General features: G+C 33.2%; 3 protein-coding genes across 4 annotated transcripts; 1 reads left to right on the forward strand and 2 right to left on the reverse strand.

Annotated features, from left to right (window-relative positions):
* The first annotated feature begins 4,241 nt into the window (after positions 1-4,241).
* LOC118053531 (mitotic spindle checkpoint protein MAD2) lies at positions 4,242-6,046 on the forward strand. The gene is made up of 7 exons (XM_035064816.2): positions 4,242-4,607; positions 4,733-4,748; positions 4,837-4,967; positions 5,090-5,210; positions 5,307-5,410; positions 5,507-5,628; positions 5,733-6,046. Exons 1-7 carry the CDS (start codon positions 4,262-4,264, stop codon positions 5,787-5,789), a joined length of 897 nt encoding a protein of 298 aa, XP_034920707.1. The 5' UTR covers positions 4,242-4,261; the 3' UTR covers positions 5,790-6,046.
* A 725-nt stretch (positions 6,047-6,771) lies between these two features.
* On the reverse strand, positions 6,772-12,101 carry LOC118053512 (trihelix transcription factor GT-4). 2 transcript variants are annotated; one of them, XM_035064796.2, is made up of 5 exons: positions 11,340-12,096; positions 9,733-9,771; positions 8,062-8,193; positions 7,653-7,877; positions 6,772-7,217 (listed from the first exon to the last, which is right to left on the reverse strand). In XM_035064796.2, the coding sequence occupies exons 1-5, from the start codon at positions 11,896-11,898 to the stop codon at positions 7,015-7,017; spliced, it is 1,158 nt and encodes a 385-aa protein (XP_034920687.1). In that variant the 5' UTR covers positions 11,899-12,096; the 3' UTR covers positions 6,772-7,014. The 2 variants fall into 2 exon arrangements, with proteins under 2 accessions (XP_034920687.1, XP_034920692.1); XM_035064801.2 differs by having other exon boundaries at positions 7,074-7,465; positions 11,340-12,101.
* A 3,329-nt stretch (positions 12,102-15,430) lies between these two features.
* Positions 15,431-18,955, reverse strand: LOC118053540 (F-box protein SKIP14). The gene is made up of 3 exons (XM_035064837.2): positions 18,664-18,955; positions 17,403-18,305; positions 15,431-16,923 (listed from the first exon to the last, which is right to left on the reverse strand). Exons 2-3 carry the CDS (start codon positions 18,264-18,266, stop codon positions 16,369-16,371), a joined length of 1,419 nt encoding a protein of 472 aa, XP_034920728.1. The 5' UTR covers positions 18,267-18,305; positions 18,664-18,955; the 3' UTR covers positions 15,431-16,368.
* Between the last annotated feature and the right edge of the window lie 3,899 nt (positions 18,956-22,854).

Genomic DNA, 22,854 nt, shown 5'->3' on the forward strand with positions numbered 1-22,854 from the left:
CAGTCTTTGTGGCCCGATTAGTGTTTGTATGAACAATCCACTTGTAATTCAATTCCTCCCGCTCCTCTACCTTTACTCGAAACATCCAAGAAGCAGGGCCTCTCTCTATTACAAATACATTGCAGGTTGGCTTCTTACTTTCTGGGAAACCGGGATATTGCAGCCTGTTTTCTATGACTATGATACTGATATCAGTCTTCTTCTCCGTTGAATCTTCTTGATGGGACACATACAGTTCAAACTCAAACTACAATTATGAAACACGTTTTCTTTTTCCCTCATCAATCACCAACGTCTTAAACAGCAAATTGTGATGAGAGATGGTTGGTAAACCCGTGCTGTGAACCCCCACACGCCTAGGAATCCATTGACCTGACATTATGCCCACAGAATCCATTTACTTTATCGGGGAATATATTAGTAAGGCTTCAGAAAGCACAGAGATGATCAAGTGAATCTGAGGCCGTTGATCAGCTAGTGGTCTTGAATGGGGTTCACATTCTATACGGCTATGGTTTTGTCAGCAAGGATTCTCCTCTCTCATAGACTCGTGGCTCACCTCATGCCAGTTAAATCCTCCATCTTTTTACCTCAGCAAGGCATGTGCTGGGTAGCCGTAGGCGTGTGGAGAGTAAACGCAGTGACTCTGTAGCCGTGCGCGCTGCTCGTGTTAGCGTTGGGTAGCGATGACTGATAATTATTTGGTTAGTGTTAAGTTTTCTTTTAAGTGAAAATATTGTATACATTTTTTCATTTAACAATTTTAATTTCTCAATTTAGGGTTTTTGTTAGAATTCCTTCACATTACCTAGCATCAAATATTAATTTTTTTTTTTATCAAATATTACAATTTAGACAGAATTCTTAATCAAATATAAATACAAAAGTTTAATCGAATATTCACATAAATTATTTATGTATTTGATATTGTGATAGTTTTTATGACTGTAATTTTGAAAAATATATGCTTGATTAAAAATATTATGATATAGATTTTTATATGTAAAATAAATGATAAGCATGATTTTATAAATAAAAAAATATATTGTTTTTGTTTTTACAAAATCAATATTTAAAATATAATTATATGAAGGACCACGGGGAAAAACAAAAGTTATTTAATTAACTAAATAATCTTTTCTCTATCATTGAATAAAAAACAAAAGTTGCACAAAGTACATGGAAATGTTGTTGTTAAATTAACACGTGGCAGGCTTACATGTATTCCAAGTGTATAAAAACAATTCATTTTATTTCTAATCGAGTTTATGTATTTTTTTATTTTAATTTGAATATATTTTTTAATGTTTTTGTTATATGAGTTTCTTATTTTAAAAACATATTAATGGAGTGTTTTCAATTTTAAAAGTCAATAAATAACCAATTTATATAATTATATCCAAAAATCTTTATAGTGTTTAAGCTATAATTAATAACATTTTATAAGTTACAGTTTAATATAATTAACTAATATGTTATATCCAATGTGTATTATCAAAATTTTTAATTATGATAATTGAAGGTTTATATAGTCTTTAATTTTTAAATTTATGAAATTAATTAAAATACATGTAAATTGATTCGGATATTCATGTTAATAAAAAAAATATAATTAATCACATTTTATAAATTACAGTTTTATAAAAAAAAAATTAATATTATAACAATAGTTAAAACTGCTCAGTGTTTTACTGTGCAAGTCCACAGTGAACGCTGAGCTGGTTTGGTGTTTTTTTTTTTTTCCTTTTTTCTTCTTTATTTTTTTAAGCTGTTTTTTTCATTTTTTTTTAATTATTTTTTTTAATGTTAAATTTTTTTCTATTTAGTTATCAAATTTTTATGATACAGGTTTTGGGTTTGAAGGGTTAACCTGGATTTTTTTTTTTTATTAATTTTTTCGAGTGTAATCCACATTGAAATGATTAACTGTCTTTTTTTTTTTTTTTTGCTTTGTTTTTTAAGGTTTTTTTTCTTTGTTTTTTAAGCTGTTTTGTTTTCTTTGTTTTTTTAATGAATATTTTTTTGTTTAATTTTTTTTTGTTAATATTTAATTTTTTTCTATTTAGTTATCAAACTTTCATTACATGAGTTTCCGGGTTTGATGCGTTAACCCAGATTTTTTTCTGGTTTTTCTTTTGAATTAATTTTTTCGTTTAATTTAGTTTATTAATGTTAAATTTTTTTTTATTTAGTTATCAAACTTTCATGACACGGAGGTTTGACGGGTTAAACCATCTATTTCTGGATTAACCCGTAAATTTTTTTTTTCCTATTCAGTTATCAAACTTTCATAACACAAATCCCAGATTTGACGGGTTAACCTGATTTGAAGGATTAACCCAGTTAATTTAGATTTTTTTTTCTTTTTCTTCATTAGTTTTTTTCTTCGTGAAGGTTTTTTTTTTAATTAATATTTTTTTGTTTAGTATTTTTTTTTTTGCTTTTTAATTAATTTTTTAAAATTTAGTTTGTTAATATTAAGTTTTTTTTTCTATTTAGTTATCAAACTTTCATGACACGAATCCCAGGTTTGATGAATTAACCTTATTTGACGGGTTAACCCAATTAATTTAGAATTTCTTTTTTCTTTTTCTTCATTAGTTTTTTTTCTTCCTTGTAGGTTTTTTTCCTTTGTTTTTGTTCTTTTTAATTAATCTTTTTTTTAGTTCATTTTAGTTTATTAATGTTAATTTTTTTCTATTTAATTATCACACTCTGATGACACGAATCTTAGTTTGACGAGGTTAACCTATTTGATTCATATTTTTTTTTCTTTTTCTTTATTATTTTTTTTTCCAATTTCATCTTTAAATATTGTAATTAACTATAACTAAAAGACATCAATCTTTTTTCTTCCAATTTTATGACACGAATCCTAAGTTTGACGAGTTAAACCAGTTGATTAAGATTTTTTTTTTCTTAAGTAGTTTTTTTTTTTTCTTTTGATTTCATCTTTTTAATATCGATTTGATTAAGAATTAAACTTTATGATTTGTTTTGTATACTGGTCATTAAATTATTGTGATCTTATGAGGGGAATTTTACTATACCCCTGCTTGCAAAGCACTGTTCATCGGAATAATGCTTTGTTTTATTATTTTTTTCTTTTCAATTAATCTTTTTTTTTTAATTTCATTCTGTAATATTAATTTTTTTTTTCTTTTTAATTATCACACTTTTATAACAAAACCTTGCAACCAGACTCATATCAAAGGCTCTAGGTTTAACATTGCAACAAACTTACTTAAACTTGGGTTATACAAGTTTAATATTATTATTAATATTATAAATATAACTTTTGGATCATGAGTAATAGATAGACCCAATGCTTTTAGATATAACTTTATAAAAAAACCTAACACTTTTAAATTTTAACTTTTTAAAATATTTTTTATATAAAAAATTTAACTTGAAGCGTAGCGCACCACATTTCTAGTAATTAACTAATAAGGCTCGAGAGTGAAATAGAACCTTGAGTTTCATTTTCATATAAACCCGTAATATATAAACATATATTCTAGCCTACATCTTTAGACAGAGCTTTGGCTAATTGCTATTTGATACAATTTAAAATAATAATAATTAAAATGCAACACAAAGATATATTATTTTAATATTATTATATCAAAATCCTCCAAAAATACCTAAAATTTTAAAATAAAAAGTAATTTATAAAAAAGTTTTTAATTCAAAAACAAACATTTATTAATTCTTACCCAACCCTCCAGCCTCCACCTTTTAGGTTGTTCAATATAAATTTTGTTTTTATTTTTAGATGTTCTTTTAAAAGTAATTCTATTATAAAAAAAATATTAAATTGATGTTTTTTTATTATTTTTTAATAGTTTGGATGTGCTAATATCAAAACTCTAAAAAGAAAATTATTTAATATAATTTTAAATAAAAATTTATTTTAAAAAATATCATGCACCATAATTTCAAATAATTTTAGAGGATATTTGAAAGTGTGGTAGCGATTATTTTTCAAAATATTTTTCACTCGAAAATATATTAAAATAATATTTTTATTATTTTTTATAAATAATTTTTAATAGCAGTATGTCATAAAATTCAAAAAAAAATAATTCTAAATAAAAAAATTATTTTTAAAAAAACACAGTCTTTGTACAATGTAGCCGCTTCACCAAGCGACATGGCGTCCGAGACAATCCCTACGACCGCACTGTCGCAACATTTGAAAGAAAAATAATATCAACAAAAAGCCAATCCCATTTTGCTACCGTTGAAGGCGCACTTTAAAATGGTGCCGTTGCTGTCAGCCTCGAGACCCAGAGGAAAACTAGCCGTTACTTGCCCTAACGTCTTTACATTACATTTCATCACTAATCTATTACTCGCTCACCAAACCCTGATTTCTTGCAATCAATTCTCAAATAAACAAAAACCCATTTTTCTTTGTACTTTGATCCCCCCAAATCACCCATTTGTCTTTCATTTCTTGTTTTCAGAAAATCAAAAGCCCGCCAGATTATTTTTTTTTACAGTAAAAGCAAAGTACAAGAGAAAGAGAATCATGGCATCAAGAACGGTTGCAAAAGACATAATCACTCTCCGTGGCTCTGCAGCGATTGTTAGTGAGTTCTTTGGTATGTGATAGTCTCAATCTCCCCTTTTGATTCCTTTCTTGAATTCAATTTGTTAATTTATTCGTTGAATCTTTATCAAGAACTTTGGCTGATATTTTGTTTTTAATCCTTGATCCCCTTTTCAGGTTATGCAGCAAACAGGTAAATTTTATAGAATTTAATTTCTGTTTTCTTGTTTGTTTTTGTTATTTGTTTTGCAATTAATATTGATTGGCTGATTGTTGATTAGTATACTTTACAATCGAGCGGTTTATCCAGAAGAAAGTTTTGTGAAAGTGAAGAAATATGGGCTCCCAATGCTGCTTACTCAAGATGAAGGTGTTAGATCCTTTATTTCTAACTTGAATGCTCAGTTATCAGGTAATTGATGGTTTGATTCTAAATGAATTTCGTGTACAAGTTTTGTGCTCTTTTCCCAAAATTGATGCCTTTTTATGTGTTGTTGTTGATCACTGAAATGGTTGATTTTGAATTCTGTAAAGAATGGCTGGAAGCTGGAAAATTACAGAGGGTTGTTCTGGTGATCATGAGTAAGGCCACCAATGAGGTCCTGGAGAGGTGGAATTTCAGTATCGAGACTGATGGTGAGGTTGTTGAGAAAGGGTAATAACTTTGTCTAGAGTCCAAACTCCTTTTTCCTTATGATACAAAATAATATCTTCTGAAGTCTTGGGTTGATTTGTTGCATTATGATTTCAGAGTGTCAAGGGAAAAGAGTGACAAAGAAATTATGAGAGAGATCCAGGCAATCATGCGTCAGATTGCATCAAGCATTACTTACTTGCCATGCCTTGATGAATCTTGTAAGAATCATTTACTGATTCCTGATCAATGAATTGAGTTATGTTTTGATGATTTCTCGGTTACAATTATCGAAATTTGTTTGTTTCTTGCTTTAGGTGTTTTTGATGTGTTAGCATACACTGATAAAGATGTTGCAGTCCCATTCACCTGGATTGAGAGTGACCCCAAACTTATTGCCAATCCACAAATGGTGAAATTGCATTCATTTGACACCAAGGTGAGTTTGGAAATCAAGTTATTCTTTATTATGATTTTCTTTTTGATGGATAATGACAGAATATATGGTAAACTACAAGCTGACTTGGTTGTTGGATTATGCAGATACACAAGGTTGACACTCTGGTTTCGTACAAGAATGATGAATGGGATGAACAGTAGAGGTGGCTCATCTTTTGTGAACTGTTTGTGGATTTCTGCTCCGGTGTCTGTCACTGTGAATCTTTTATTCACTTGTTCTAAGATCGGCACAAAAACATTGCTAGAAAAGTATGTACCGATTGCAATCGTTCATGTCTGTTTTTGTTGAAGTTGAAATGAAGGAGCAAATCTAGGCCTTGCTTCCCTGTTTTACTTGTAATGAATGCAAGTACATCTGAATCCACAATGAAGGAACTTTAGCTATGATCTTTTGTACATTTCCTTTATAGCATTATCTATTTTTCGAATCTGAATCCACAATGAACGAACTTTATCACTTTAGCTATGATCTTTTGTACATTTCCTTTATAGCATTATCTATTTTTCGAATCTGAATCCAAAATGAACAAACGTTATCTGTGATCTTTTGATTGCCTTTTCCTTTCAAGCAAGATCTATTCTTCTTATCGCCAGGGCTGGCAGAAAATGCACCCCAGAAACAGGATCTTGGAATCCTCTGATTTTTTCCAGGGAAACTGGAATTTACTGAAAAGGACTGTATCAACAGCCGATCGGGCTGGGAATTGATTTGCTTGGCATTGCAACTATCTTTTGTACATTTCCTTTCCTTTCTCGCATTATCTATTTTTCGAATCTGAAATCACAATGAAGGAACTTTAGTTTCCTTCTCCTTTCCCGCATTTTCTATTCTTCTTATCGCCAGGGGTGGCAGATAATACACCCCAGAAACAGGATCTTGTAATCCTTTGATTTTCCAGGGAAACTGGAATTCACTGAAAAAAACACAATATCAACAGCAATGAACTAATTCTACCCTACTCACCTGGTTCGTTGATCATTTTGAATTCTGAACACTTACATTTTTCAACAGTCAAAAGGTTGAATATAAGTTCCCACCTGGGAGAACAGAAACAAAAATCATCCCACCTGGGGGGAGAACAGAAACAAAAAGGGTGCGCTTATATAAAGTAGAGGGCGACGATTAAAAAAGGTGGTAAAATCTGATGCCAGTGAAATAAATGATACTTTTTTGTCAATGAAAACACATATTTACAAACACTGGATGTCCATGGATTAAGAGAAACTTTATCTAGTCTCCTACCATTCAACAAAATTACAGCATGCTGTACAATTGTGTAATACAGTTCCCCGGCTATGGCATAACGGCAACTTTATGGTGGCAAAGTGAGCAATTAAAGAGGAGAAGTAGCAGGTGTGAGATGCTTCAACTCACGCCCCGGTATATTGCATCATGCCGAAGATCATCCATACTATCAATGTTTCTATAGCCATCAAACTCCCTTAGACAAGTCCAGCCCCGGTGAGAAAGAAAATCACGGTAGTCATCTTCAGTATAGAAGATTTTCTCTTCAGTGTGCACTGGCATGTGGTCTGACTGATCATACAGACAAACTTTGATAGCTAGCCCTGAATAGACGATATACATTAGTGTTTAACAAAAATTCTGCAATTTTTATTCTGAACGTCCAAGAATTGGGTCGAAACGGTGAAGGTACTTGGCCTAATAATGCTACAATTGCTTTTTCCTTTTGATCGCTGCTATGCCTGTAATATAAATGCTCTAAATAACCTTCGCAATGTGAAAGCAAACAATTACTGTCCTAGTAAAGAAACAATAATTGGACTGATATGGATCATTTTTTGCTTTACACACCCTGCACAATTAACAAAAGTCTTCAAAAAACAAGATTATTCAAGGTAACTACTAAACTAAGTAGGTACAGAATTTCACAATCTAGAAAACTATTAAGGGTATCATGCAGGTTTAACAATCCTTAGTCAGGCAGTTAAAAACATAGAGGAAAGATTTTATAAGAATATGACAGTAGATTCATAAATTACCTTCATCAAGGTGAAGAGTGTAATTCCCTAAAGGCATGTCCCTGTCAAGAGCACGAATTATCTGGTCTTCATCCTCCAACCAGAATGCTCGCTTAGTTCTCAATCTGAAAGCAGACTTGATTGCCTCCCTAATGGCATCTGTGGTGCCATCAATGCCAATCCTTCTTGTGTAGTCCCCAGATTTGACTGATATCACCCTCCCACCATATGATTGACTCTCAGCACCTGATATTAGAGAGGTAATATCAAAGTTGACATAAAATCTCCATCATCTCAATCAAAACGATTGGGAGCAAGTGGCTCAGGATCACAAGGAGCTTGGAAAAAATTCATCCAGCCAAGTCATTAAGGAAATTTTACATTTTGAGCAGAAATAAGTTTTATAGGTTCTGATCTTAGTAAACTTTACCATTCCCAGGGGTCTCCCTCCAATTCCAAGGAGGAACTCCACTTGCAGCAACTGCATCAGCCGCGGTGATGGCAAGGGGATGTCCATCGTGATCCAGACGTCTTTCCAAATTGAGTGTTGGCCTAGCACTGGCTGCGCAGCAAAGAACTTAAATGAGGAAAATGAATATCTATTTTCAGAGAAAATCAATAGGAAAAGGAAAGTAAAATGATAACAATAACAAGTAGAATGGTAAAGTGGCCAACTGAACTTGAAACAGCACATAAGAAAACATCTGAACTTATTTTGTGATAAAAATCGGTAACTTGTTTGAGAATGCTGTGGGACAAATTTTTTTAATTTATCCTTTTAAGGAACTATTCAAAAGATCTCTTTATTCACCATTTTTCATGTTTGAACTTTGATCATCACTATGCTTCCTATCTTTCTTCTTCAAAATGAGAACAATGTTGCACTTACAATTTTGTTATGATAATATTAGCAAACTGTAATTTTTTTTATCTTCTACCATATCCTTCAAAATGGATAATCAAAGTAACACATCACTACAATATCTTTGACAGAATTTTCTTGAAATGAACTACCATTGATAAACTTATGAGTGGTACATATAGGTGAGTGGGTGAGTAACATAGTAATTGTAGCTGCAAGTCTCTGGAGGATAAAAGCCCTTGAAGATTGTTGTCAGGCTAGGTGAAAACTTCAAGGCTAAAATTATGAGGTACAGAGCGGGGAAAGAACTTATTTCTGGTATTGCAGGTTCCCAGTTCTATGTTGATATTTGAGCTAAGTGATTCAGGAGGGATCTGAAGAAACCTTGTGACACTCTAGTGGCATATACTACTATAATAAGGCACCTTCCTGATGCCAATTCTGAGAAGCTCTTGTGGTGTTGTGTTGATACAAAGCAGGGTCACATATAAAATGATTTTGATTCCTAATAGAAAGAGAATATTGAGATTTGAGATCCAGTAGTTGGTTACTGCAGAATATCAAAAGTATATCTAATCCGTGCAGGACACATTTCTCAAAGCTTTGATTCAGAACAAGCAGAGCAATGATTTGTTTTACTACCAAGAGGATGACAATCACCTTCATTGCTGTATAAGAGAATAGGATAGACAATTACATTTCAGCTTCTTTGAAAAGCCTTTTTGGGAAACAATTGCACTGTTCAGTCAAGGCTTTCCAATAAGCTGAAAGCTGTATAAAGCTAAAAATATTTTTTTTTCATCATTTAAATTTGGGGCATAAAGAAAGAGGTTGTATCTCCCTGGCCACGGTACAGCCAGGATCTAGTTTGCTGCTTCTGGGATGGCCACGCACATTGCAAAGGATAGTTTTGACAATTGGCTTTCTATGCAAGAACAGGTTTGATCTTTGAAGTTTTGTATGCAAGAACAGATTCGACCTTTGAAGCTATGCTAAATTAATTTCATGATCAAAAGGGTAGCATCTTGACTTGTTGACCTTCTAGACCACTTCAATATTTGCTTGAGGTTGATTCAGATGAGAGCTACTTGATATGCATTCACTAACCCCACCCACACATGAACACACAGCAGTAACCGAAAAAGATCCATGTCTTCAACAAAAACATAAATAGGCAGCAAACAAACAAACACACACAGAACTAACTACAATGATTAGAAATCAGTAAAGGTGATTTACCTTCCACTGGTCCAAATGATATACTTGTATCTTCAAAGCCTGCGTAAGCCAAACAGATGGTATGATGAATACCCAATCATAGACAGAACCAAAAGTTCTGTATAAGTTGTGAATTATAAATTAAGTATCTTGACGGTCATTGGAACAAGAAATGTCATATGGCAATAAATTTATCAGAAGCAAGGGAGGCTAGAAAAGATAAAAGTACACTAGCAAAGATAGTGGACAGAGATGCTGGAATATTTTTGCCCAATTTCCCATCACTAAAAGTGGCGCCTCTGGCAACAATTAGTGGTTAGATAGGAAAGTGTGCAGTTACGAAAAGATAAACTGTACAGTTTTGCTCTCAGGTCCCACCTAAGATAAATAAATAGGAGAAAGTAACCCACACCATTGCCCCTCGAAACAAACAAACAAAAAAATAAAATCAATAAATTTATCGAGCATGACAATCATGACTTCCTAACATCTGCATATGAATCCTCAGAAATCTATTTTTGGTGTGAAGTTATGCAGTTCAGATGTCATCCAAAATAAAAGCATAAAAGGTTACCAGATAACAGGTTTTCAGTCAAAATCTAATGATTATCAAAACAAGCATTCTGGAAAAAGAACTCTCACGCAGATTTATGCATACAAAAGTTAGAAAGCATGTTCTTCAATCATTTGCTTAACTTCTTAGATCAGTATCCACCATCTGGTTTGCAATGGGGAGAAATCATGCAAGTGGCACGGGAGTTAGAAACACCTAATAAAGAATTGCATAACCATGAAAATCAACATGTTCATATTACTCACAGGCCCACAAGCCCCAGTCATTACATCACCAGTCTCAGAGTGTCAGTAACACAATAAACCAAATTTGGGCAGCTTGCAGAAGGACACAGCGCTATACTTTCTATCATGACCCCAAGAGCCACACGACTTCTATAATTGTCACAGAAAGTTGGTTCACATGGTGTATGCTGATTCCACAACCCTCAGTTTCAAGTCAAACATGGAATCACTAGAACACCTACATTAAGTACTGATCTCACTCATGAAAACTTGACTTTTCTAGTTCCTCACATTATAAGCCAAACCTTGGTCTTTCCTCGTGCCAATCATAAACCCATAACTATGTTTTGATAACCCATTGGCCAGTATCCAGCAACCTAGCTGCCATAACAAATGCCACCTACCCTAGCTCTCCTCAAATCATACACCCTAAATACATTCCACCGTCTAGAAATTCAAAACTATGAAACAAAACATTTTAACATGCCCCCAAGACATGGGCTAATTCTAGATAACGTTTTGCTCTATTTTCGCTAGTTATGTCCTATATCACATCAAACATATCACACGGTAATCTAGTTTCCAGAAAGCAGAAACCAACCAAAAATATCAATTTCCAGAACAAAATTTCAAAGCAACACTAGATAACACTCTATTTTAAGAAATTCATTACCAAACACCCAAAAATAGAAATCCACACAATCAAAACTATCCAGTAGTTGCTGTCTCAGTTTGCAGCATAGAAAAGGAAATCCAACACCAAACTAAACAGCCCAATTCCAATTGGAACCAAAATTAGGAAAAAATGGAAACTCAAAGCCAAAAAATACCTTTGTCAGAAAATTGCATGTAAGAATCAACTTTAGGAGTAGGGCACTTATACTGAGAATTCTTATTCCTTCCCCTCAAAATCTCATCAATCTCCTTGTAATACGACATTTTAGCAGACCCACTTCCCCTATCTTGATGCCTCGCCTTCTTGAACTCTTTCAACAAGTTCCTCCACTTGTCGGTGCACATAGTCGGCGATCGATCGAAGCCTTTCTCCCTCATTTTAGTAGAAATTTGCTCCCACAGGTGCTTATTTGACTTGGAAGTATTGAAGAGACCATCCATTTCTCTGCGAAACCCGATCAGACTTCGGGTTTCGTCTTGAACCCATGTCTCAGCTCGCTTCTTGGGTGCTTTGACTTCGTGGTTGTCATCGCCGCTGCTTTCGCCGAGAATCATCTGGTGTGGGTTGGTAGCAGCGGTGATGGGGTGAAGATGAAGAGGTGGCAAATCGCCGTTGGAAGAGACAACTTCGATAATCATGTTGTCTCTAGAAGACGATGGCCCTACTTCTTCTTTGTAGAAATCGAGAGGGCGAGGCTTCTCTGACAAGTACATGTTCGGTCTCTTTATTTTTTTTCAAAAGGTTTAGGAAGGAAAGGGAGGGTTTTGTTTATAGTAAGAGGAGAGAAATGGGGATTGGAAGAGAGTGGCAAGGAGAGAAGAAGACGAACAGGGCATTCTGTCTGTTGTCTCGGAGGAGGTTTGGATTTAATAATGGAATTTTATTTTTTTTTACACTTTTTGGAAGACTGTAAGAAAAGATGTTTAAGCAAGGAATTTTTATTTTATTTTATTTTAACGAAAGGTTTTAAGGTAGAAGAGATTGAGTGCGTGCGTGACGTAAAAGCGAGTTTTAATATTTTTTAAAGCTGAATAAATAATTTCTAAATTAATATAGTAATCGATACGGGAAAGTATATAGACAATGAGGAGTGTTGCACACGTGTAAAACCAACAAATTTCAATCCAAGTTTTTGCTCTCTTAAATAATTCACTCATGCAAGAGTCAATATGTTTTTTTATATATAAATTCAATGGCATGAAATAAATCAAAATAATTTAATGGCCAGAAAAAAAAAATGACAGGGCTAAAATAAAAACAAGAGATCAGATATGAAAAAACAAATGTCAAAAATTACATCATATAATATTATTAAAAAATATATAAATTCATAGAAACTATAAAAAATTAATTTTAAAATCAACAATCAATCACACGTGCAGTCTAAAATTAACTATATGCTTATTTTGATAAAAACATTAGTATTATAAAAAAATCTTAATTAGATAAATCAAACATATCTTATCTTAGAAAGCCATTTGATAATGAGTAACCCACTTACTGATTGTTTAAATTTAGCTTATATATATTATACAGTTAACGTGGGTGTTTTGTGGAAGTTAACGACTATGTGAACCTGAGATCTTTTTTTTTTATTATTAAACTTATTTCTTGAATATTTTTTATGTGTATAATATTAAAAATAAAATTTAAAAATAAAAAAAATTATTTTAATATATTTTCAAAATAAAAATATTTTAAAAAACAAATTCAACTTTACGATTTATCTGGCATTTCCGGCTGTCACGCCCAAACTCATTTATACTGTTGCCAGTGGTTTTGTCATACCCAGGAAAAGTTAATGGGCGATAATACATGAGATTTTACAGGAATTTTGGTCCAAAATGCGATTCCTGATAGGAAAGCTATGTTGCATGGGAGTGAAGAGGAGGAGGTCAAGTCATATATGCAAGCCAGTAACAGACAGGACTTGTCATCGTTAAGAGCTTGAAGTTAGCTATGGAGTCCAAATCCCTGTGCAGGGAGATTGCAGGTCCTGTTGAAGTTTTTAGGTGATGGAGTCCTAAATTATATACTGCAATTTATCACTCCTACATATATAAGCTGCTTGACCATGCTGAGAGACCGCCCTTGTTGCTATTTTCTTCTATAACTCTTCTCCTCTCCTTCTCTCGATTAATCTTCTTAATTTTCACTGCCCAATCCCCAAAGAAGCGTGATGGATTCTCGATACATGACAGTTTCCTTCTGTCCCTTTCTTCTTCTACTCTTAAGTTACTGTTGGCAAGAGTTTCGTCACCATTCCCAACTTTGCTTTGCTCACAAGTGGAACAAACTCCTTTTATAAGATGGACAGTGCATGATGTTCAAAGGATTTGCGGCACTTGGAGTCCATGAACGAGAGAAACGAGGATGAACAACTGGAGGAGCAGCAGGATGAAATAGGTAAGAGAGAAGGTTGTGAATTGGCTATGAAATATCTAACACCAATGCCACTGTTAGTACTGAATAAGAATCTATTCTTAAGATATAAACACACAATACAGGTGTGAGTGTGAGATAGCCTTCATCTCTACTCTAGAGATGGACAGTCAGATTCATGGGCAGCTTGTCCCCTGAATGACAGCTTTTTGAGCATGATACCCTTGTCAAGTGCAAGAAGGTGGCCACCATAATGGATGTGGGAAAAAATTAAACAGCAATATTGAGCTAAAAAAGGCAAATGGCGGTTGAGAGAGCTTTCAAAAACTGTTTGAGCCAAGATAAGTAACATGCACCCCACTAACTCCTCCACTCAAATGAGACGCAGTTGAGTCTCTAACTTTTAAACCTTTTTGCTTTCATTCAATCAGACTGGTACACCTTCATAATTAATTTATGGTAGGATATCTCCAGTAACTCTTAATGTTAGGCAATTTCTTTTGTTCGTTTTCTGATAAATTGCCAGGAATGCTGGCTCCAGGTTCGATTGCAAGTGTTTGCAATATGTTGTCTCATCTCCTAATTCAGTTTAACTTTATGTTAGACAATATCTTTGGTTCGTCTTCGGACATAATGTGTGGAATGCTTGCTCCAGTCTGATTGCAAGTGTGTGCTGTATGCTGCCACCTTCTATCTGTGACACCCTCAATGTTTAGTGAGAAGCACTGACTGCTGAACCATATGTTTCAAATGACATTCAACTTCCTTCTTCTCATCCATGGTTTAATTTCCAAATGTAAGGATTATAGTGACATGGGGAAGTGCAAGTAAGCTCAACCGATAATAGTCAAGTGGTAAGAAATTAATTAGAAAAAAACATTTTTTATTTTAATTCTATTATATTTGTATTTCTCAAAATATGTAAATGTGCGATCGATTAGGGATCTTGAATTGACGGACTCTCTTCAATGATTTGACTTTTAAGAGTGACTATCTACTCGTGAATTGTATCCTGAGTATGTCCATTATATATATATATATTATTCTTATTTGAATACTACTATTTACATTTCTCAAGACGTGTAATTGTGTAATCGACTATGGATAAAAGACTCAATTTTGTAATTCGGCGCTTGAAAATAACTATCCACCCGGGAGTCGTTTCTGTAAAAAATTAACATAGGGAAGTGCACAGCTGAATCTACCCTTATCCATTTATGTCTAAAAGTAGGTGGGCGTTATTTCTAATATCCAGTTATTATAATGATTTTAAAAAAAAAATCATTTGAACAATCCGCTAGCAGTGCAGCAATCACAAAAATACACTGCATTAATGGATTGAATGCCTAACGAAAACATGCAGTATTGCTGTGTTAATACTCTTCGGCAGTAAATTGATGTCCAAACCCTGCCCTGTGATGAGGTGATGTGGTACTTCCTTTAAGAAACTCTTACCTCTGGCTTTTCATCTGTTCATAGTTTCTGTCAGAAAATTAAGCTTAACTATCACATCACCTTGAGATTGTCACATTCACTAGTTAATTAGTTATAATTACAAGAACTTTGATTCTAATATTCAACTACAAGCACCAAAAGCTAGCTGCGTACTGCAATCTTGAACCTGTACCCCGATAGCAACATTGCTTAGAGGGATGAGGCTTCAAGTTCAAATTCTATACTATCAATCATAATTAATCGCAGGCAACCAATAAAGAAAGAAGAAATCGCATAAAAGAGAACAAGAGCAGGCCAGACAACAGAAGAATATTGCTGCTGCTGCAATCTTGGACTTTGATGAGGGATGCCCAAAAAGAATATCTTGCTACTTTCAACATATGATTTAAAAGCACCACTAGAAGCATATATTCAACGCAGACTCCTTTATTTTTAATTGAAAAGGGGAAGCAACAGTTTGACACCCATAGTTGGCCACATAAAATCTTACAATCCCCCTAGTATCAATGTTAATACATGACCACCATGGTAGGGGAAAACAGATTTTGTTCGTTTATTCTACAGACAAGGAAGCAGGCTAGGAGCAAAGAATAAGATCACAACAGAAACTAGTAATCTATCAGTACTAAAAGTAGTAGATCTCATACTCCCAGTCCAAGCTGAAAACGCCTGCAAAATAAGGATTGGATTGATACTGCACACAGCATATACCAATAACGGCTAGACAGAGGTCAGCATCACATGAAATCCTACACGGCAGGACAGCAAACCACTCTATTCAGGCGACAGAGAGATCATGCAAGTTTATTCCGAACAATGGCCAATCTCACAGTACAACATGCCATTTCCAAACATCGTCAACAAATACATATGACACTGACAGTACTCAATATACCACACCCCACTTCCATGCAGGTACACATGCCAGCACTGTACGTCACACACAGGTGAAACCGATCCTCTCTTCCCTGGAATTGATTGCGTGTGATAATAAAAGAAAAACTGGAGACAAGAGAGATATGCTTAGCTGCCAACAGTGCACGGAGTACTAATCAACCACTCAAAATCCATTGCTATCTGTTCTCTTTTATGTTTTCTGCAGTGCCTTTTTTTTGTTGTTGTTGCTTCTCCTTTCAACAGAAAAAAAAAATCAGGTATACTATTGAAAATTCCCCTATCCCAACTTGAAGTCTAACAGCTGCACCATAGAGGCTCACCGGACTTGGAGGGAAAAACAAGATAGGAAGGAACCTTTATCCTAAAAGGCTGCATCGATTTTTCTTTTTAGATTCTCAATCATCAATTCTGGAATAGTCAACAGAACACAAGAGCAGGCATATCTGTCTCTAGCCATGAAGACGAAGGCTGCAGGAAGATTCTTGGAGCTCAGGAAACCTGAGCGGACCAATCTTCCTATCTTGCTTCTCTTGACATTTCAGCGGCTGCTTCCAACAATCTGAACAAAGCAACTCAAGACAAAAAGTTTCCTCGTATTCACTGTCATTAATACAACGGCCACAATGGGCACACCGTGCAATGCAAAGGGTGCAAGCCCTGCAAGCCCGAGTGGGATGCTCGTTTCCCCGGCAACCCTCTGCAGGGCAATCATAAACTAGTCTCAGGTTCTGGCATCTTGGGCACATTTCAATATCAATTGCACGATCATCCTCACATGACAGATAAAAATCTGCCCTGTGATAAAAATGTGGCTGGCGAGCATTCTGCTGGGTGTGGCTATCTTGGCCCAACAAGAGCGTCAACTCTTCAAAATGCTTCTGTGTCACACCATAGACCCCGCCAATGCATAAATGCTTCACTCCCTGAGCTCCTGTAGTCTTGAATGCCTTTAAGCTGGTCACAATGCCCTCAATGCTGAGTCTTGTACATCCAGGCACACTCAACTGCGGATAAAAAAGAGATGGAAAGAAATATTAGCATCTAATCAATCAAAAAGGCAATAGACAAAACAGGGAAAACTGGCACAAAAATATCAAGAGCTCTTAAGAAAAATTGCCCAAAACTTTTCTTCCTTTAGCTGTGATTGTGCTTCTGAATTCACTATGAAAAATTTTCTTCCATGTCTATATTCAAGCGCAGAACTCTCTTAAAACAACGTCGAGAGAATAATTAGCACAAGCAGTAAATAACAAATAATCAAAGGTAGTACACCAACCAAAAGTGTTCAGCCATGCAAATAGAAATTTTAAAACAAAGAAAGCAGAGCAAAGCGTGATCTTATTTGGGTCAAACAATGAAAATAAATATAAGGCAATTAATTGAATTACAATGGGAAAATGAGCACATTTTCCAAAGTCCCAACAAACAATGATAAAGATTGAGGAATCAATGCAAGAACAGAGTAAGATGAACATGAACTCACCTTGGTCAGCCTTGGATTACTTTTGAGCACCTGCTTCAACCCATCATCAGTAATCCTAGGACACTTCACTAGGCTCAGACATTGCAAGTTACCTTGAGCCCTATCAGTTAACTGCAAAAGAACATCTTCAGTGATCTTCTCATTCAATGGTTGATCTATGTGGATGCTCCTCCATAGAAGTGGGTCACTTCGAACAGTATAACGAAGGGATCTGCAAACAGTTTCAACAAGAAGAAGATCCCGCACTCCCAGATAACCAAGAGCAAAAGCAAACGCTGGATGAGGAGCTCCATCAGAAAAAACCACATGACCCTTTTGGAATTCTCCACTGCTCTCATCCACGACCCCAGCATTCTTATCCATTTCATTCCCCAGACTCAAAACATCCTTCATGTCACAATCTGAGTCAGAAGCCTCGTGAACAGATGCATTCTCCACTTCTATCCCCTCTAGACACTCATCACCAAACCCACCCACTAAATTAGATTTACAACTAAACTCCACATTCCCTGGAAATGCTTGAAACCTCATAGCATTATTCCAAATATAATTCAAGCCAGCAAACAACTGATAATTCCCATCACTCGTGGAAACCTGATCACTACCACAAGCACCATAATCCACCTCCAAATCCTCAAGCCACCCCGTGATAGCAGTAAAAGTGGTACTTATATCCATGTCAAAAGGATCCGATGGCAAAAGATCAATAATATCCTTATGCACCAATTCCTGTGAGCCACTCCTATCCCTTCCATAATCAAAACGATCCTCAACTCTCTCCTGTATAGAAATCCTCATGGGCGAAACCACATTATCCTCGGAAATACGAGGAAAGAGAGGTCGATGCGAAAAATTCAACGCCATTCTACGCTAACCTAATCCCAATTTTTTTCCCCTTCTTTTCTGTGTATTTTTACAAGATATATTTAGGAAACCCACAAGGCAAAAAAAATTTTAAAAAAAAATGACCAAAGAAAAATCAAAGCTAGAAAGGAGAAGATTGAGAAAAGAGATCTAGCAAGAAAACCCTCGATTCCGGATAGCAAACTAAAACGACGCAACCAAAAATTTCACAGAGTTTCTTGCTACACGTACAAAACCTATAATGAAAATTTTCTACCAGCGAAACGACGCTGTTTTATCTATACAGAACAAAGAATCAACCAATCAATTTTTTTTGTTATCAATTAGGGTTTACAATAAATAGAATTTAAAACAAAATGACAGATCAATCAGGAAACGAAATTAAAGAGAAAATAACCTGAACAAGAACGATAATCGAGAGGAAATTAAAGAAGCAAAACCCTGATTGGTTTCTCCGAGAACGCAATCGACAGTCTCTTGGTATCGAATCCTCGATTGAAGACAGAAAGACGGGACTTTTCTTTTATTTTCTTTTTTATGCGAAATTAAAAATTGAAAAATAGACTAATTTTTTTGTGCTTTTGAAGGGTTTTTGTTTTTTTTATTTTTCTGGTGGAGAATTCGTTCCAGAGAGGAAGAGAAAGAGGGGGGGGGGGGGAGCCTGTCGACGGAGCCACTCAGGAGAGAGGAGAGGAGAGGAGAGAGGATTTTTACAAAGAACAGAAGGGGAAAATATAAAAATCGAGGGAGTGAAAGGTAACGGTGAAAGTGTCCCCGTTTTAGGGGAGAAAGAGAGAGATAGAGTGGTGAACTTGACACATGTGTACGTGGTAATTTTTATTGGCGACGGTAAATTAATGTTTTGCTCTTTCTTCGCACGCAGTGTTCGTGGCGGGATATGCAGTTATGCACTTGTTCCACGCGTCTTCCCTCGTGTTAATTTTACTTTGTTTTCAAAGGGTTTATCAAATTAGTCCAGGGTGTTTTTTTTTTTAATAGTTTTTTATTTGAAATTTATTAATACAATTTTTTAACATCAGTTTACTAAAATTATTAAAAAAAATTTCAAAGATTAATTTAATGTTATTTTAAATCAAAAATATTTAAAAAAATACTTAAAAGCAAAAGTAAAAACACCACTTATAATATTATTTGTTTGGGAGTGTGATTGTGATTGCTTTTCAAAGTGTTTTTTTGTGCCGAAATGCATCAAAATAATATTTTTTTTATTTTTTTAAAAAATTATTTTCGAGATCAACGCATTAAAATAATATAAAATACATAATTTACTTTTTTTAAATAGTTTATTGAATGAGAAATAATATAATTGATAGATCCATTCTGACTTGAGAAAATTTATATTAGATTTTTAATTAAACTAAATAATACATTAATCATATGAAATTTAGTTAAAATAATCCAACTCCATCTAAATCCGACCACTCAATGTAAATCTAAATAGGTTAACATCAATAAATAAATAAATAAAACACTATTTTTTTTATTAGAAAAATTAATTTAAGGTAACTCGGGTATTACAAATTAACTCAATAATTCAATTATATAACACTTTCACTCTCAATTTAAACTGTCATTTTAGCATAGGCTGGTAAAAATAGATGTCAGGCTAGTGAATAATGATAGATAAAAGATATTTTTACTATGAAAGAGCAGTGATTTTTTTTTTTTTTTTTTCATGTCATTAAAGCGAGGTTAAAAGAAGAAAATAACTGCAATTGAGAGTCTAGCTCAGTGGTCAACTGCAAGGTTTGTCTTATAACTATTTCAAGTTCAATCCTTTTTGTGCACCAGCTTGTCATCCTCGCGGTGCCTTACTTGCTTACTGGGTTTGTAGGATGTTCAGTAGGTCCGGAGATTAGTCGTGGTGCGCGTAAACTGACCCGGACACCTCGGATTACCAAAAAAAAAAAAATAAGAAGAAAATCATTGTTGCTACACTCTAATAAAATTTAATTAAAATAAATAATTTTTAAAAAAACACAAAAATGCTTAAAAAACACACCTACGAAAGAAAATGGTTTCATCACTCTCGAATACTATCTTTTTATTATTATTTTGATCTCTTCATTGTTTTTATTTTCTAGAAAAAAAAATTAATTTTGAATTTTGAATTATGAATTTTGAATTTTGAATTTTTTTTTCAAAATACTCAATCTTATAAAATTAATACAGGTGGCCAGTCTCTCAAATCACTAGCGTGGATGGAGGGGTAGCACTCAACAAATAATTGAAAGCATAAGGTTTGATGTGATCAAGATTGATGATCCCATTTTACCCGTGATCTGTTAGCATTGCACTTCATGGTTTTGTGGCCGTTGGATCCAGATTGGAGGGGACGGTGAATATGGGTTCTAGGTTTGACTAGTGGTTAAGATGGGTGAGGGTGTGTCATCCGTACCTGATAGAATATGGATTGTATGGGCCCACATTGTCAGGTGGCACAGCGTGGTTGGTGCTCTCGTATGATTCTTGTGATAATGGGATTAGAAGAATTTTAGTTGGAGGCTGGAGAGTGTGCTCTCCTGCTTTTAATTTTATAATAAATTTTTCTTCACAGAATTCGCTATATTGACGGACAAATGTTTCGACCGATAAATATAGAATTTATTTGTTTTTGTGTGTAGAAAATATTTTTAATTGTTTTGATGGGATAATATCTAAATTAATTTTTAAAACAATTAAAATAATATTATTTTAATATATTTTTAAATAAAAAAATATTTTAAAAATCAATCCCTACAAGAACTGTAAATAATACTACAGTGGTTTTTTTTAGTAAAAGTTATTCCAAAAAGAAATTTATCCCTCTATTATACAATTAACATTTATACATGGTGAATGATGCATTCAAAATAAAAAACAATGATACTTAGAAAAGTTTTTTTCTTTTTAAAAAATAACCTTTTTATATATAAAAAAAGTTTAAATTTTTTCACATACTTCGAACCAATTCTTCCAAGAAATAGATGTACGGATGGGTTTATAGAGCAAATATATTTAATGGTGTTATAATTATAAATTAGTATTAAATAAATAATAAAAACTAAATATATAATGAATCCGTCCAATGAATAATAAAAATCCAAAATATAATACAGCCAATATTACACGAAATGAATAAAAACTTGGAGATTGAAGAATCAGTTGTGTGTGAAAAATTTTTGATATTGCAAATACATTATAAGAGCAAAGACCTGTCTGATTGGAGGAGATTGATTGTTTAATTGAATCATTGAGTGAACTAGGTAATGCCACTAGCTGGGATCAATTTCCTACATCTGATGATCTACTTGTATGTATAATATTTTTTTTTTTTTATTGGGACAGCACATGATTTAAAGAAATATATAATAAATTGTAATGTAAATTGTGAGGGATAATCTCTTAGGCCTGTTGTTTGTTGAGAAATAATATTTTTTTTAAAAAAATTAAATTTTGGAAAATTAAATTTCAGAAAAGGGAATTATTTTTTGATATTTGGTATTGTAATGAAAAATAAGTTAGAAAATAATTTTCAGTGTTTGGTTATGTCATAAAAAATAAGCTGGAAAATAATTTATTAATATTTTATTTTTTTCAAGTTTATTAAAATAACGAGGAACAAATCTTACAAAATTAAAAAGCTGAATGAGAATAAAATTGAAAAAAATATATAATTTCATAAATTATCTAAAATAAAATAAATAATAATAAAAATAATAGAAATCAAATCTAAAAAATAAAAAAAATAAAAGATGAATAAATTAAAATAATAATAATTAACATTTCATAAATTATTTCAAAAAAAATAACAATTAAAAGAATGATGATCAAATTTAATAGATAAAAAATTTCAATTAAAAAATGACAAAGAAAAAGTAAATAACAATTATAAAAATAAGGAACAAAGTTAATATAAAAATTAAATTTTAAAGATGAAATTGAAAAATAAATATTCAAAACAAAATATATATACATAGCAATTAAAAGTTTAAAGACTAAATTTAATGTAATCAGCAAATAATATGATATTTTCAATTTTTTCACAATTTTCAAAAAGTATTTTTTGCTCAAAATAAAAATAAAAAAAACACTTTTTGAAAAACCAAACCAAATTTTTCTTTGACTGTAAAATTTTTTTCATTGAATAATTTTTTTAATAAAAAATAAATACAAAAAAAATAAAAAAGTGAATTTTCCAAAAAATAAACACACCGTTAATACCCTTCCAAAATTTAAAATTCAAACCTCAAAGGAAAAATCTCATAATTTAACCAATTAACTAAGGGCACTTGTCCCTCGACGGTGAGATTGTAATCCGAGTATCCACCTCACAGAATACGCATGAGTTTTACCGATTGTTTTAAAATTCGGAGCAATCTAGTGGATTGAATTAAAATTTAAAACAATTCGGGGTAAATAAAAAATTAAAAAAAAATGATTAAATTGGTCAAAACCTAACCGTCGACTCATTATTTTTTTATTAAGATTTGTTTTATCAACACAATGTTGTTTTTATTTAAGAAAAAATAAATAAGATGGACCTGAATACCCTCCCATCCTAGTGGACTGTAGATCATGTTTCAAG

Source organism: Populus alba, chromosome 8 (genome assembly GCF_005239225.2).
Source record: "Populus alba chromosome 8, ASM523922v2, whole genome shotgun sequence".
Lineage (NCBI taxonomy): Eukaryota > Viridiplantae > Streptophyta > Magnoliopsida > Malpighiales > Salicaceae > Populus > Populus alba.

Excerpts from the sequence above, each read along its gene's own strand:
- LOC118053531 (XM_035064816.2), top strand. The coding sequence starts at position 4,262 with ATGGTGCCGTTGCTGTCAGCCTCGAGACCCAGAGGAAAACTAGCCGTT. Across the intron at positions 5,211-5,306 it reads GGTGAGGTTGTTGAGAAAGG|AGTGTCAAGGGAAAAGAGTG; the intron begins GTAATAACTTTG and ends TTATGATTTCAG. Across the intron at positions 5,411-5,506 it reads GCCATGCCTTGATGAATCTT|GTGTTTTTGATGTGTTAGCA; the intron begins GTAAGAATCATT and ends TTCTTGCTTTAG.
- LOC118053512 (XM_035064796.2), bottom strand. The coding sequence starts at position 11,898 with ATGTACTTGTCAGAGAAGCCTCGCCCTCTCGATTTCTACAAAGAAGAA. Across the intron at positions 9,772-11,339 it reads CATGCAATTTTCTGACAAAG|GCTTTGAAGATACAAGTATA; the intron begins GTATTTTTTGGC and ends TGGCTTACGCAG. Across the intron at positions 8,194-9,732 it reads ATCATTTGGACCAGTGGAAG|CCAGTGCTAGGCCAACACTC; the intron begins GTAAATCACCTT and ends TTTGCTGCGCAG.
- LOC118053540 (XM_035064837.2), bottom strand. The coding sequence starts at position 18,266 with ATGGCGTTGAATTTTTCGCATCGACCTCTCTTTCCTCGTATTTCCGAG. Across the intron at positions 16,924-17,402 it reads GTAATCCAAGGCTGACCAAG|TTGAGTGTGCCTGGATGTAC; the intron begins GTGAGTTCATGT and ends TTTTATCCGCAG.